Below are 15741 nucleotides of genomic sequence, written 5' to 3' on the forward strand. Positions count from 1 at the left end.
TTGGGAATTAGTTCCTAGACCAAAAGATAAGAATGTAATAGGAACAAAATGGGTCTTCAAGAATAAGTTAAATGAAAATGGAGAAGTAATTAGAAACAAGGCCAGACTTGTTTGTAAAGGGTATGCACAGCAAGAAGGAATAGACTTTGAAGAGACCTTTGCTCCTGTGGCAAGACTAGAGGCCATCCGAATGTTCCTTGCTCTCTCAAGCTTTCAAAACTTCAAGGTATTTCAAATGGACGTGAAATCAGCCTTCCTGAATGGAGACTTAGAAGAAGAAGTATATATTGAGCAGCCAGATGGGTTCATTCTTGGGAATGATCCAAACCTTGTATGCAGATTGAAAAAGGCTCTCTATGGGCTCAAACAAGCTCCAAGGGCTTGGTACTATCGGTTGGACAAATATCTTCACCAACAAGGCTTTTCAAAAGGATCAGCAGATAGCAATCTCTATATAAAAGTTGAAAATAACAAATTGCTAATTCTTGTTGTTTATGTAGATGATATTATTTTTGGCAGCAATGAAGAGACTATGAGTCAAAACTTTGCCTTGGTTATGCAGAAAGAATTCGAAATGTCACTTCTTGGAGAATTGACATATTTTCTTGGATTGCAAATCCAACAAAATGAAGGAGGTATCTTCTTGTCTCAAACCAAATACCTCAAGCAGATCTTGAAGAAGTATGGCATGGAAGAGTCAAAACCAGTATGTACACCCATGGTTACAGGATGCAGCCTCAGTGCAAATGATGAATCAGCAGCAGTCCACCAACCCACTTATAGATCCATGATTGGGAGTTTGCTTTATTTGACAGGTACTCGACCAGATATTACACATGCAGTAGGAATGGTTGGAAGATTTCAAGCCAACCCAAAGGAAACTCATCTTCAGGCAGTCAAAAGAATCTTCAAATATCTTCAAGGGACCCAAAACTATGGCTTATGGTATCCTAGAAATACAGATCTCACTCTTCATGCTTACACAGATGCAGATTGGGCTGGAAGTGTGGATGATAGGAAAAGCACAAGTGGAGGTGCTTTCTTCATGGGTTCCAGATTAGTATCTTGGTTCAGCAAGAAACAAAGTTCGATTGCCTTATCTACAGCTGAAGCAGAATATGTGGCTGCAGCATCTTGTTGCACACAACTTCTTTGGATGATGCAGACCTTGCAGGACTTTCAAATCACTTGCACTCCACCTGTCTCTATCTTATGTGATAATACAAGTGCAATCAGCATTTCAAAGAATCCAGTCATGCACTCAAAGACCAAGCACATACCAATCAAGTACCATTTTCTTCGGGAACAAGTGCTTGAGCAGAAGGTCAAGTTGGAGTATGTTCCTTCTAAGGAGCAAGTTGCTGATATTCTCACAAAACCACTGCCCAGGGAAACTTTTGAATATCTCAGACAAAAGCTGGGAGTAGTTAATGCTTCATCCTGTTGTTGAAATTTGTTTGTTCTACAGAAAAGTTGGTATACGCAGGTTACGGAAGGAATATGAGCGTATACACGCGGATTCATGGTGGGTAAGTCGCGTGTATGCTGGACGCTTGTTGCAGAAAGAATATCCGCGTACATACGCTGTTTTATACAGGATAAAACGCGTATATGAAGTTCTGAACAGCAAGGGAAAACTCTGAAGTTCTGAACAGCAATAGGAATGTCAGAATTATTCAGGCACAGTTTCAGGGAGTGCAACAGGCACAGGTTCAGGGGGAGCAGCTCAAAAGTCTCATAAAGCATTGTTGATGTTTTTGGTTGTTGGTTTCAGGAGAAGGAGCTCAGAAAGAAATTCTAGTTGCTGATCTAACAAGATGTTTATCAGATGCTGCTGATGTCTTTCCTAAGTCTTGGTCTAGATCTGTTGTCTCTATGTCATGTATCTCTCTTGTCTCTTTTATGGTGTCAAGGTCATGTAACGGCCGTTGTTGGTTTCCCCACTATGCCTGGGATGAATGCTGTAATATAATTGGTTGTTTCTGATATGTTATGGTTGTATGTATTGAGTCCTTTGGTGATAGAAAGGTCCCATATGGTGTATAAGTCTTGGTTCTTGTTGAAGAACATCTTTTGCAGATCTGGCCTACTGTCAGGGGGAGCACGAGTCAGCACAGCCAAGCAGAAGTATCAGCATGTCCTCAGGGGGAGCATAGCCCTTTGCCCTTGATGTCAAAGGGGGAGAGTAACTTGGTGTGGTGGTTGCCATCAAGTTCAAAGGGGGAGATTGTTGGCATTATGATTCAAGTGTTGTCCTTGATGGCAACTCACTCAGTGGATGGTACAGGTGCTCAGAGGTTAGTACAGGTGATGGCAACTTAATCAGAAGACAGATCTCAGTACAGCATGCCAAGGAAGCTCATACACGCTGTTTCGTTAAGCCCAAGTCGCGTGTACACGCCAGTTCGATTCAGAAAAAGCGCGTGTATGTGGAAAGGTTCCTTTGGTTCATGGTGGTTAGTCCTTGGAAGTTGTGCCTATGATTTCGGACCATTATGTCTCGACGGGCGTGTCGATCCCTAGTTTTAAAGTTGATGGTATTGTGTTACTATGGTTTTGGCTCTTGGTATTGAGAAAGGCCTAAGGCTATATAAGGAGAAGAAGATCATTAGGCAAAATCATCTTTCGACAAGGCATGAATATCTAAGAGAGAAAGAGATCTGATATGCAGGTTCTGAGTTGCATGATCTAAGCCAAGGAGAGATCACATCGGTTAATGGAAGACTAGATCTAAGGATAGATCGGGATCTAATGGTTTGAAATGCACTATCATGATATGGTTGATTATGCGTATTTCTAGATCTGCATATTGTCGCAATGTTACGTTCTGAGTCTAACTAATGTCTGGTACAGCTGCAAATTGAGAAAGTTTATTTTTAGATCTGTACGCAGGTTGGCTTCGGTAAAAGAGCGTGTATACGCGGGTTCTGCTCATTAAAGTAGCGTATATCTTTTGAAGCTTGATTTGGGTTTACAGTGGGGTCTGACTGTTATTGCAGAGTTCTGTAGTCTGCTCTGTGTTCTGGTAACTGGTGATTGACAGGGTTCAGTGGTTCAGTGATTCAAAGTTTGGTTGTTTTATGCTTCAATGATCTGTTGTGGAAATTGAATGAATTGTGGTCTTCAGATTGTAATGTTGTGCTTCAGGAATATCCAAGTCTGAAAATGTATGAAAAGTGATACCTGGAAGAAGGAAGATTGTAGGTCAGCACCTACGTACTAGTATCTTGGCTAGTACAAGAGCAAAGGGGGTTGGAGCTCCCTTCCAAGGAAGTTTGGAGAACGAGAGAAGGTTGAAGCCTTCTGCAGGTTGTAGCCTGCGTACTGGTATAAGGCTGCACCAGTACAAAAGATTGTAAACTGAAGTTTCATATTAAGAAAGATAGAGACAACTTGCAGCAGGTGGTTTTCACCCACATTGGGTTTCCACCTTATATCTTGGTGTTCATGTGTGTGGCTTTTTATCTGTTCTGTTATATTGCACATGTTTACTGTTAATATGATGAATAATGTCCTGATGCACTTAATTGAAGAATAAGCTAACTAAATTGTGAGTTTTCTGCTTATACGCTGTTTTACTTCGTCACAGTAGCGTGTACACGCTGGTTCACTTAACTGAAGTAGCGTATATGTTTCTGGGCATTTGAAAAGTTTGATTAATCTGATAATACTGATTCACCCCCCCTCTCAGTATTATTTCCAACAAAACAAGCATAAGCACCCGATTGCACAATGAAAAACATACCTTTTGGATCGGATTGCCCACCTTCTAACATGTGCTCTTGACAAATGTGCGAGGAAACATATAACTAATGCAAATGGTGGAGATAAAGTGGCTCATCGCATTGACTATGAGGTGGCTGTCAGGGGCTACTGGTTGCCGACTGGAAGAAGAAGATAGGAGAAAAGGTCTCCTAGGGGTACCCACTTTTGGTGGGTAACAAACACCAATATCATATTTTCAATACCACTACAACTCTTCCTTGACTGCTCTGATAATTCGAGTGGGATAGTAGGATTCCATTCTTATGTTGTCAATATAACAAACCTCTTTATGGTGTAATCTCTTTTCACACTATGGTGGCTTGATTCCTCCTCACAGTAGGCATAGGCACCTCAACATCATTGTCAATTCCTCATGGCCATGAATGGGACGGGTTTAGACTAATTGGTCCACTCCTTTTTCAATGCTGATGGCTAGACCATACTCATTATTGCAAATATAAATATCAGGACTATCTTCAAAACTGAGGGACTCAAAATCAGACTTAGAATTAGTAATTCATAGAATATCTTGGTACAGACTTGGAGTCTTTCTTTCTTGATTGCCTTTCCTAGCTGTAGTTGTACTAACATGGAGATCCAAAGAGACTGTTTGAGGCATTATATATTACACTTTTAGGGCAGAATTTGTATAACTAAGGAAGCAATCAAAATACATCTAGTAAACTTAATGCAGAAACAATGGCCAATTGTCACATTAAAATACTACACCAGAAATAAACTAGTCAAGTAAAAAATATTGGAAGCATTATTGACTTCTATGGAGAGATTTATAATAATAGATAAATTTCAACAATTGTAGCTCTTAATATCTTAAGAGTAAAAAACCACCTCTTGGTGAAAGGAAATCGACATTATTCTTCTCAATTCTGTCTCAACTTTTGTCTTCTCCTTGAATGGAAAATACCATTGAAAAACTAAAGTTTGCTTGGAAACTCTTTCAAATAATGAATGCCTAAAAGACACTTCGGAAATGTGGAGAAACATTTTGGTATTTCTATGTAAAATTAGTAAAAATTTCTTACATTTTTCTAGGAAAAGTATTCATTTTCACCTATTTTCATGATTTTTGTGGGGGCATATTATGCAGTGGGTCCACTGTGGAAAAATGAAATCTCTAAATATAAAGCTTAAAACCTGAAGTAAAAAATCATTATTGGAAACCTTAATGAGCGCATATGTTTGAAGTTACAAAGATATTATTTGATGTTTCTAGAACTCATGATTTTTGTTATTTCCTTTCGTTTGGAAAACTATGGATGTGTTCCCAAAACATTTGTTGTTTCCTGTTTTCAAGTATACTAGATTAGAAACATTTTTTTCACCACGAAACTGCCTATTAGACATCAAAGATCTTTATTCTTTTCTGGCTTTCTTTCAGAATGGCATTTAGCATTTATTTCTCATGAGACTTTTGAGCAACGGTTGCATGAACCTTGTGAAAAGTTGAAATATTCTTGAAAAGGGTTATGCAATAAATTTTGCATAAAACTCAAAACATGCTTGGAAACTAGATGTACGTAGTATATATTACGTCATGGTTCACAAAAAGCATTGATGAAAGAAGAGTGAAGCAAGATGTGTGAGAAAATCGCAAAAGCTTTCAGAAAGATGCATTGTAATTTTAACAATTGTGAAAATCTAACCGCGAGTTGAAGTTGGTTAATGTGATTTGCTGGTGCTGTTCAGTCAGAAAAGTGGTCTGTGGACCTACCATTACAAATATTCCCACAACTCCAGAGAAGAAATTTAGAAGCAGTTTCTATTAATCACCTGCATGTTGCCGATAAGAAGCGCAAATAGAACCAGACCAATAATGGCAATTAGGATAGCGAAGGAAATCTCCCCAACATAGGTGCTTGTAGCAAGGTTTTGCCCCAAAGAGCTGCAAAGTGTATAACAATGCATTTTAACAGATAGATCTAGCCTCAAGGTTAATGCATATGACAAGAATGTGGAACTATTTATTTTGCAAGATGTATGAAAGTATGTTTGATGTACTCCATCATGCCTCATCAGAATTTGATATTAGAGAAACTTATCAAGAGATTATTTTCAATTGGAACACTTCATATCTGAAGTTCTTGCTAATGTTGTTGGGGCATGACTCTCAACCCTCAAATGCACGAAGTCTGTATTTCAGAAAGTGCACGATATATGCATTAAAGAAAAGGAAATAACAGCAGACAACTTTACCTCAGGGTTTGTAAGCCCCACCATAAACAATAAAAGTATTTGTCCAAAAACTGAGAAGATGTGACACTATTCTGCACAGCATTTATGTAAATGCCAAAGTTGAAATAATTGTCACTACCACCACAAAGGTCTGTGACATTGCTCACTCTAAACCATTCATGCCTTTGGTGGCTGAGTTCCTTTTCCAAGCTAGTGCAATCAAAATAATTAAGATGACAAACTGGCATTTGATCTTGGCAAACTTTCCTCCAGCATGCATCTTGTCTCTCAATTGCTAACAAGTACCAGCTTGCTCCAAGGACCTGTAAGAAAACAACCAATGACAACAGGTAAGGTATCTCTTGAAAATTGAAATAACTGGTGGTCTCTTTGACCATATGATAATAAATGAAGGAAAAGTGTTTCCTCAGTTTCTATAATACATGTGTAAAGTAAAATAAATAGGGACCAATGTTCAGTTGGATAGGAACAAATGTATATGGAAAAGTTAAAACCTTTGAAAAACCATAAAGTCTAAAATATTGATATGCCTAGCCTACCCTTAAACATAAAGTAGTATGCCCTCGATTTTTGTATTGGTGTTCAATCTTTACATAAACAGTAAAAGGGCTACTTAGTGGACAGACAAATATTTTATTGGAATGAGAGAAATCTACTCTAAAATGTAAAGTGGATTTTATGATTCTCAGTTTGTCCCAGTTTTGTTATATTCATCTAATAGGTTCAGCGTATATGTCCTGTTACCACAAAATCTAGCAGACCTTGAAAAGGGAAACCCTACGAGACAAAAGCTAGACAAAGTGATAATGATGGGGTAGAGGCCCAATGTCACCTCAGCCAAAACCCCCTGCTCTTTGTGGATTTTCACTGATGGGAGGAGTTCTAATAAAGGAGGAATCACTTCAAATAAAAATGCTAATGATAAGGTACGGAGTGACCCTAATAGAGCTCATTCAAGAGAGGCACAATAATGGTATGAGGTTTCGAAGAAACAAAACACTCTCAAATAAAAGCTCTATAAAATAAGGCTCAAGACCTAGGTTTTGAGTTTTTCGATGATAATAGGTATTCACAAGGTCGAGGCCCAAGGGAAAGAGTTTCTTACAGTGATATTCAGCTAATCCAAGGCTCATGAAACCCTCAAGAAAGTCCTCAAGTTGAGGGGAAAAGAAACTAGGGTTTCCCTCTTAGAGCAACACTTAGGACAAGAGATTTTATGGATAAAATTTGAGTGGATTCCCACCAAATTGATATGTTAGGTAGCCTAGACCTATCTCTTGATGTTTAGGCTCTAAAATCACCAAAAAGCCTCCTCCCTAGAATTTCTCTCCAAGCCCTAGAATTTCGCCCTAGCCTTAAAAGGACCAAATTTGATAAGAGAAATTTTTGAGAAATTTTAAGGTTGATTACCAAATGATTGGACCAATGCCTTGATCTATGGGGATATGGAGTCAAGGATGTGCTAGATAAGCCTAATTCCCTTCTAAAGAGGTCAAAATTTGATGCCTTATCTATCAAAATTTCAACAATTACCCACTTAATGGAACAATGGATTTTGATGGATAATAACAAGTACTCCACTAGGAACATTCATTACATGTTACAATGAGTAATGCATACAACATTCATCTAGAATTTCTTTGATAAATTGATTTTCAACAAATTAGGGCACAAAAATTTAACCTAGAATCAATAGTTCCATGCATTAGACATTCAAGAAAAAGATATTCAACAAATAGATTCCACTTACAAGATAACATGCAATATATCCTTCCATTAGACCAAGAAATAACTCCAAAGAATGTCAAAATCAACGTCCATACATCAAAATGCATCAAAGTATATCCAAAATCACCCACAAGAAGCAAGTGTGAATTCTCTAAGAGGTTTGAAATTCACAAGCTTGATGATGAGAGAGATCAAATGAGATCTCTGTAATATATATGTGTTCAATGCTCTCTAATTTTAGCCTACGAGCCCCTCAAATAATAAAATAATGGGAAAATACTAAGTGAGGTCACAAACCAACCTCATAGCCAATGTAAAATCATAATAAATCACCCACAAGAGGGCTGAAATGCTAATGTCATGCATGTGTAGGCCTCTTGAGGGCATGCGTTGGGCCCCTCTAGTGTCAAACTGAGTGTAAAGGGCTCCAAAAATCATGATCTACAGGTTGGTCCCCAAATCTCCATGCAAATCATCATGTTGACCCCAATTTTGTGTTTAGGGCACAAAATGGTCTCATGGGTCTCCTGGTGATAGAATAGACTGATTTTGCTTCAACGTTGAAGGCTCTGAGGATAGTGCTAACCCTCTCATGTCTCAAGGAGTGAGACAAGAATCATCTGGGCCTTAGGTTAGCTGCCAACCCCGTGATCACTGCTAAGCCGACTCGGGTACACTATTAGATCTAAGACTTTTGTGATCCATAATGTAGATATAAGTCTTTCGGATTAATCACATCATTGGGATTTGGTCGACGTTTTGAACCAACTAATGTGGTTCATCCTCAGGACAATAGTAAGTCAAAGTGCATTATCTCATGAATAATGGGGGCCAAAGTGCTGACTGCTGGTGGTGCTGTAGGTGCCCATGGAATGTAATGATGCTTTGCAAGTGGTAGGAATGCCATGGCTCTCAACACTTCACCTGTAGGGTGTTATAATGCTCCTCTAGTGGACTTGGGCGCCAATTAAGTTGCCCAACCCATGCTGAAACCACTTGCCAATCACACAAAATGTCTAGTGTTGCATATTCACCATTAGGTACTGTTGACCACTACGTGTCAATGACCCATAGCAGTAAACCCCCTTTTTTCGCAAAAGGGATAGCGCTTGATCCACGTGTCGTGTCGTTCGACTATCATCATCAGCCCGATCATGTTATATTGTAAACCCTTTCTGCATGTGTAAATTGTAAATAATCTCAACAGATCCGTGCCGTGTATGTAATTGCCTAGGTAAACCTAATCTTTTGATGACGATCTACATTCCTGGAGGTTTTTTGTCTCACCGATCCATGATCGGTGGAGTTTTCCTTCAGCCTTACCCCAAAGTCGGAATGGATTTTGTCACCAAAATGTTAGGGGAGTCCTAGTGTGCTAGATCGAGTCTATGTAAAAGTGATTTGGGAATAATCCTAACTATTTGGTTAGGTTATTTTATTACAAATTGCTTGATCTGCTAGATTATATTTGTGTCGCAGAAATGGGTAGTCTGTGAGGGTCTTGTTCAAATGGGTTTTCCCTCTTGAGATGTAAAAAATAAAAAGAATCAAGATGTAAAATGTCTTGAGGGTTAGAAAAATAATTTATCCTCTCATAGGTCTTAGGTCCTAGGTAAATTTAAATTTTCCAGAGGTAAAATTCATGGATCCTTTAAAAAATTAAATCTTAACTGGTCTAGGGATTAAGGTTAATTGATTATTTTGCTAAATTTTATGTCTTAGGTCCCTGGGGTTAAGTCAAAGTCAAAGTTTTGAGGAAATAAATGCAAAATTTTAATTTTTGAATATATTAAAATGCATTTAATTGAAAAATTCGAAATTTCCTCAATATTTAAAATTTTGACAGATGAGAATAAAAGAAATTTTGATCCTCATCAACGGTCGAGATCACTTTGACAAGGATCACTCGAACTAGCCGTTGGGAAATTTATCTTTAAATAGGGGGTCAGTTGTCAGTTGAGAGGATCCGATCTTTTGATCGTGTACTAAGCGAAAAGCTCTCTCTTGTAATCTTTTTTATGAGCAATAAAGAAAGACTTTGGGGTTAACTTCTGCTGGTGTTACTCTTCATGGAAATGTTGTAAGATGTATTATTTTCATGCATATATTTCTTTTTGGCCATTGATATAGCTTTCTGAAGAGCGATTTGAGTATAGGTATCTTGCTCAGTCGCTGGGGTTTGAATGGTAATTTAAGTTTTGAATATAATAGCAGGTATCTCTATTAGATCTGAATTTTATTATTGTTCTCTCGCTCTATGATTGACGGCTGAATTGAGTTTTGCAGGAAAATCCTTGATTATCAGATCATCGGGCGTTCGGGGAAGTTCTCGGCTGAACCAGCCAACTCCCGATCCGTGTTTTCTGAAGAGCCCAGTTTGAATTTGATCCCGAGCTTATCATAAGATATTATTTTTATGGGTGATGCATGAAGGGTTTCAAGCTTAGTACCTCCTCTAAAATTCAAAAAAAAATTATTTTTTCTGTGCTAAATCGTTAGATCTGGCTGTTGAGAGCCACAGATCATCAGATCTGGGAGCGGAGTCAGACTCACACTCCCTAGATCTGATAGATCTGCCATTTTTGTACATAGATCTGTAATTAATTTTGGTTTTCTGACTTTGGTTTCAGGGTTTTTTGGGTCATTGTGTATCTTTGGGTGTTTTCTGTTGTATTGCAGCTATAGATTTGAAGCTGAAGACTGTGTAGAGTCCAGATCTAGGCCCTGGAGGGTAAGATATGGATCTCTGGAGGCCCATCAACGTCATTTTTACAGGGAATTAATTTAGTTTTTCAGATCTGGAATTTCAGTGAGGGTTTCAGGGTCAAACAGATTTGATATTTTAATTAAATCTAGAAAATTTTTAAGGGTTTCATTCTAATATTTTTCTCCAGTCTTTGGCTATTTGTCTGCTGCCTGGGGTTTCATTTTTCTAAACAAAATTCGAAATTTTTTTAAGCTGGAACCCTCACTCGCTCATCTCTTCTAGGTTACCGAGCCAACGTAATTCCTTAAACCTGCACGCCGCTATCATTCCCCTGCATCGATCTCCCATTTCTCCCTTCTAGCTCTGCGTTTTCTCCTCCACAACGATTCGCACGTGTATCCTTCGCTGCCCAACTCCGCAGTCTTTCATTCCTGAACTCTTTCCGTCCATTGAAAGCCTTCCCACGCAGTCGCTCCTCAACCACTGTCCAGGGCCTCTCCACGCTACCCATCTGCTGCCCACCTGCGTGCTATCCTCCTTGCTACGTATCCAAAACTAGCCTGTAGTTGCCATCCCCTGCTAGACCCTCGTCTCCTGCAAATTTCGATGCCTCTCCTTGATGCATATGTGTAATATCTTGTTTCTAGGATATCCCTCAAACCCAAGCAAACTCCAACCAAACACGTCCAAATGATATAGTGACCGGGAAATTCAAAGTGATAAAAATAACAGTGATACAACATATAATAATGTGAACATGAAATATAAGCAGATACTCAAGAAATGCAGAGAGAAATGCTAAGCCATTTTATTATACCAAGTAATGGAAAGAGTACAAGAGGTGATCAGACAGGTAGCACCTCCTCTTGCACAAGGCAAGTGAAGAAATACACTCAGAATAGAAAATGAATGGCCTCTCTCTGAACTGCGTCCAAGCTGCTGGAGAACTGCCGTGCTGCTGCCACTACTGGAAATAAATTGAGGATTTGGGGCTGTTCCCCTCTTCAGAAAATGCTGAAACTCTGGAATCAGGCTTACTCAAGAAACCCAGAAAAACCCAGAAAGCTTTTCTGAAATAGCCGACCCCTGAAAATCACCTCCTTGGGGATTTACACTGTCCCTCAAGGCTCTATGCTGCCACTGAATAGAATCCTCCAAAACTCCCTTTGAAACTCTACCAAAATCCTCCAATATGCAAGGCTGATCCTCTGCTCAATCTCCTAGCTCAAATCCTCCGCAAAACCCTCAATCCGAAACTCCCACCAAAAGAACTGCGTCCCTCTCTCAAGATTGTGCAGTTATCCAAAATGCTCAGTTCCTCCTCCCTCCAAAGATCAATCCTCTTGCAAAAGACCGTTGAAAACTACCTTGCCCGAGTAGGCACTCGAAGTCCCCCGGGGCTAAGGGTGAGATCTCCGAACGGAGACACTCGATGCACTAAACAGTGCTGCAGACCAGCTAAACAGCTAGCGTGCTCTAAGTCGAAGTGACTAGCTCAAATGCACATAATCAAATGAGAAAATGAGGAGGCTCCCCTCTCCTTTATAGCGTTGGCCTCTCTCAATCCCAAGGCCCACCTCCTCCAACACAATCCCTTTCTTTCCATGTGTTCATTTCCATCTGCGCAGTCCTCCAAGTGTCTGCGTGGGCCCCATCTCTGCGTGGTCCTTTGGCCCCCTTGGCTCCCCTTTAAGTCACAACATTGTGCTACTAGGAAGTGACTTTATTCTAAAGGTGAGTTATGTCCCCCATTACCTCACCTTTTTATTTATAAATATCTATAGAAGGAAAAATTGAGCAAAATCGAATATTCCAATTAGCCATGGCTACTTAGGAATATTATAGTCTTCCCCGGCAAAATGTTGCTTGTCCTCAAGCAATTGAAGTGATGGATGCTGCAAAATTTTCTCACTCTCCCAAGTGGCATCCTTATTCGGTAAATTCTTCCACCTCACCAAGAATTCCCAGACCGTCCTGCTTCGTAGTTACCTCTCCCTGGTATCAATAATAGCCTCTGGCTGCAACCCCAAATACCCCTCATCATCCGTGGGTGGTAGCTCATCTGTCACTATCACATGTTGTCCCAATGCCTTCTTCAGGCATGATACATGAAAGACGTTATGAATCTTGTTGCCTTGGGGCAGCTCCAACTCATACGCGACTTGTCCAATCCTGCATATCACCCTGTATGGCCCATAAAAGTGGGGCTTGAGCTTTTCAGCCCCTTTTTGCTTCAGTGACGACTATCGGTATCGCTGTAACCGTAGGTAGACCAAGTCCCCTTCCTCAAACTGTCTCTCCACCTGACCCTTGTTGGCATACAGCTTCTGCTAGTTCTGTGCTGTAGCCATATTATCCTTGAGAGCTTGGAGAATATCCTGACTCTCTTGGAGCCTTGCTAGCACCAAACATCACGTCAGCGAAAGATAAGGGATGATATCCATACAAAGCATAGAAGGGTGATATACCAATGGACATGTGATGTGTAGTGTTGTAGCAGTACTTCCCTAGATGCAGCCACTTCAGCCATGTTCGCTGCTGTCCACTGACATAGTTACGCAAGTAGCTCTCCAGCCACTTGTTAACTATTTCTGTCTGCCCGTCCGTCTGTGGGTGATAATTGGTACTCGGTGTCAACTCCGTCCCCACCAACTGGAAAAGCTCCTGCCAAAATCCGCCCATGAAACGATTGTCCTTGTCACTGGTGATGGTCTTGGGAAGACCATGTAACCTGAAGATCTCTTTGAAGAACAACTCGGCCACCTGTGCTGCTGTGTAGCGTGCGGATATGGTGAAAAAGTGTGAGTACTTCGACAGTCGATCAACGACGACAAAGATGCAATCCTTGCCCAGTACGATGGGCAACCTTGTGATGAAGTCCATCGAACTACACTCCCATTTCCCCTCCGGAATAGGAAGAGGCTGCAATGATCCTGTGGGATGGCTCATCTCCCCCTTGTTCCTCTGGCAAACTTCGCACTCCCGGATATGCTGGAGTACGTCCTCCTTGAGGCCCTTCCATGAGAACCTCTCTCTAATGGCCCTGTAGGTTTTGGTAAACCCCTGATGGCCGACCAAAGGTGAATCATGTGATGCCTGGAGTATCTTCTGCTTGAGCTGAGATCTCTCAGTCAAGAAGATCCGATCCCTATAGTAAATGATCTCATCGATCACCCTGTACCTGTCATCCGCCACCTGCCCATCCAGAACCTCACATGCAAATCTGTCCTTGGAGTACTCTACTAAGAGTCGAGCCCTCCAGTCTGTGTCCAAGCTCATAAGAGACAACGTGGCTGGTCTACGTGAAAGGGCATCTGCTATGACGTTGTTCTTGCCCTTGACATACTCAATGTCAAAGTCATATGCTTGGATCTTACTGATCCACTTCTGCTGCCTCTCCCGTAGTTGCTTCTGCTCCAAAAAGAACCTGAGGCTGTTGTGATCAGTCCTCACCCTGAACCTGTTACCCACTAAATACTGCCGGAACTTGGCCAATGCATGCATGATGGCCAGCATCTCCTTGTCGTATATAGAATACAACCTCTCGTGCGGAAGGAGCTTCCGGCTCTCAAAGGCTATAGGGTGACCTCCCTGCATCAATACTACACCGATCCCCTCTCCCGACGCATCACACTCCAAAACAAATGGCTGCGAAAAATCTGGCAATACAAGCATTGGGCAACTGCTCATCACCTCCTTGAGCTTGTCAAAGGCTCGCTGCGCTATATCCGACCAACTGAATGCCCCCTTCCTCATCAAATCTGTCAGGGGTGCAGCAAGCTGTGAGAAACTCTTGACGAACTTCCGATAGTAAGTACAAATACCAATGAATCCCCGAAGTTCCGTCACGTTCCTCGGCTCCAGCCAATCTCTGATGGCCCTAATCTTCTCCTCGTGGACTCTCACTTCGTCCACCCCTATGATGTGTCCCAAGTACAACATCTCCGTTAATCCAAACTCACACTTGGAGAGCTTGGCATAGAACCACTGCTCCTCCAAGATGCGCAACACTGTCTCAATGTGCTGGAGATGCTCCTCCCAAGTCCTGCTGTAAATGAGTATATCATCAAAGAATACCAACACAAACTTCCTCAAGTGACTGCGGAAGATGTGATTCATGCAGGACTGGAATGTAGCTGGGGCGTTGGTTAGCCCAAAGGGCATCACCAAAAACTCAAAGTGCCCATAGTGACACCTGAAGGTGGTCTTGGGAATGTCCTGTTTCCTCACGCGAATCTGATGGTACCCAGATCTCAAATCAATCTTTGAGAAGAACCGGGCTCCTCTCAACTCATCCATCAACTCATCGATCCTGGGTATGGGGTACCTGTTCTTCAGGGTCTTCTTGTTCAGGGCCCTGTAGTCAATGCACATCCTCAATGTGCCGTCCTTCTTCTTTACCAACACCACAGAAGAAGCAAAAGGACTCGTGCTCGACCGAATGTGCCCAAGAGCCAGCAACTCCTGAATGGCCCGCTCAATCTCATCCCGATAGGCCTTGGGATGCCTATAGGGGGTAGTAATCACTGCCTGTATGCCTTGCTCAAGCTCAATGGTGTGCTCAAACCCCCAGTCCGGTGGCTGTCCTGGTGGAATCTCCCCAAATACTATGGCATATCGGTCAAGGATGGACTGTATCTCTGGGTGCACTGTCTGCCCTGTAGTCCCTGCCTCTGATGCACGCAGCTCCACTGCCCACTCTACGTCTCCCTTCCGGAAGACTGCCTCCATCCGATGAGCTGAAACAGTCTGAGGTGGATATGTGTGTTGTCCCCGAATCTTCTCATGCTTCCCTGTCTTCTCATCATCCCACTCCATCTCTAGGGTCTTCCAATCTGTCGCGACCTTCCCTAGAGTGATAAGCCATTGAACACCCAATATCATGTTGGTGTCCGGAATATCGACCACGAAAAAGTGGTTAGTCAGTGTGTAGGTGCCCATCGTCATTGATAACTTTGGAACATAACGAGCACATACCATGGTCTGATCTCTTGGGACCAAAACTGAAAAGCCATCGAAGCTCTCTGTTTGTATACCTCTCCGCTCAACCATCTGTACATCGATGAAGTTGTGGGTTGCCCCACCTGCTGGTGGTGGTGGAGGTGGCAAGCGATCCTGCGCGGCATGACTACCTCTTGCCTCCACATCATCCTCCTCATCCTCTTCCCCGCTGCTCTAGGAGAAGACTTCAATAAAATGTGCCTTGCCAGCAGCACATCTATGTCCTGGTGCCCACGGCTCTTGACAGGTAAAGCACAACCGCTTCTTCTTCAACTCCCTCCTGGCATCATCATCAATCTGTGCTCGTCCTGGATTCCCCTTTGGAG

General features: G+C 41.7%; 1 protein-coding gene across 1 annotated transcript in view; it reads right to left on the minus strand.

The window, feature by feature from the left end:
• Window positions 1-15741, minus strand: part of LOC149192539 (protein CNGC15b-like) — a 277440-nt gene that overhangs the window by 114123 nt on the left and 147576 nt on the right. Inside the window, 2 exon segments of the mRNA XM_089404641.1 lie at window positions 5557-5668; window positions 5980-6281. Of these exon segments, the coding sequence (XP_089260767.1) occupies window positions 5557-5668; window positions 5980-6281 (414 nt within the window).

Source organism: Pinus tabuliformis, chromosome 2_2, assembly GCF_031772625.1.
Source record: "Pinus tabuliformis cultivar Carrire ecotype Pingquan chromosome 2_2, CPIR1, whole genome shotgun sequence".
Classification (NCBI taxonomy): Eukaryota; Viridiplantae; Streptophyta; class Pinopsida; order Pinales; family Pinaceae; genus Pinus; species Pinus tabuliformis.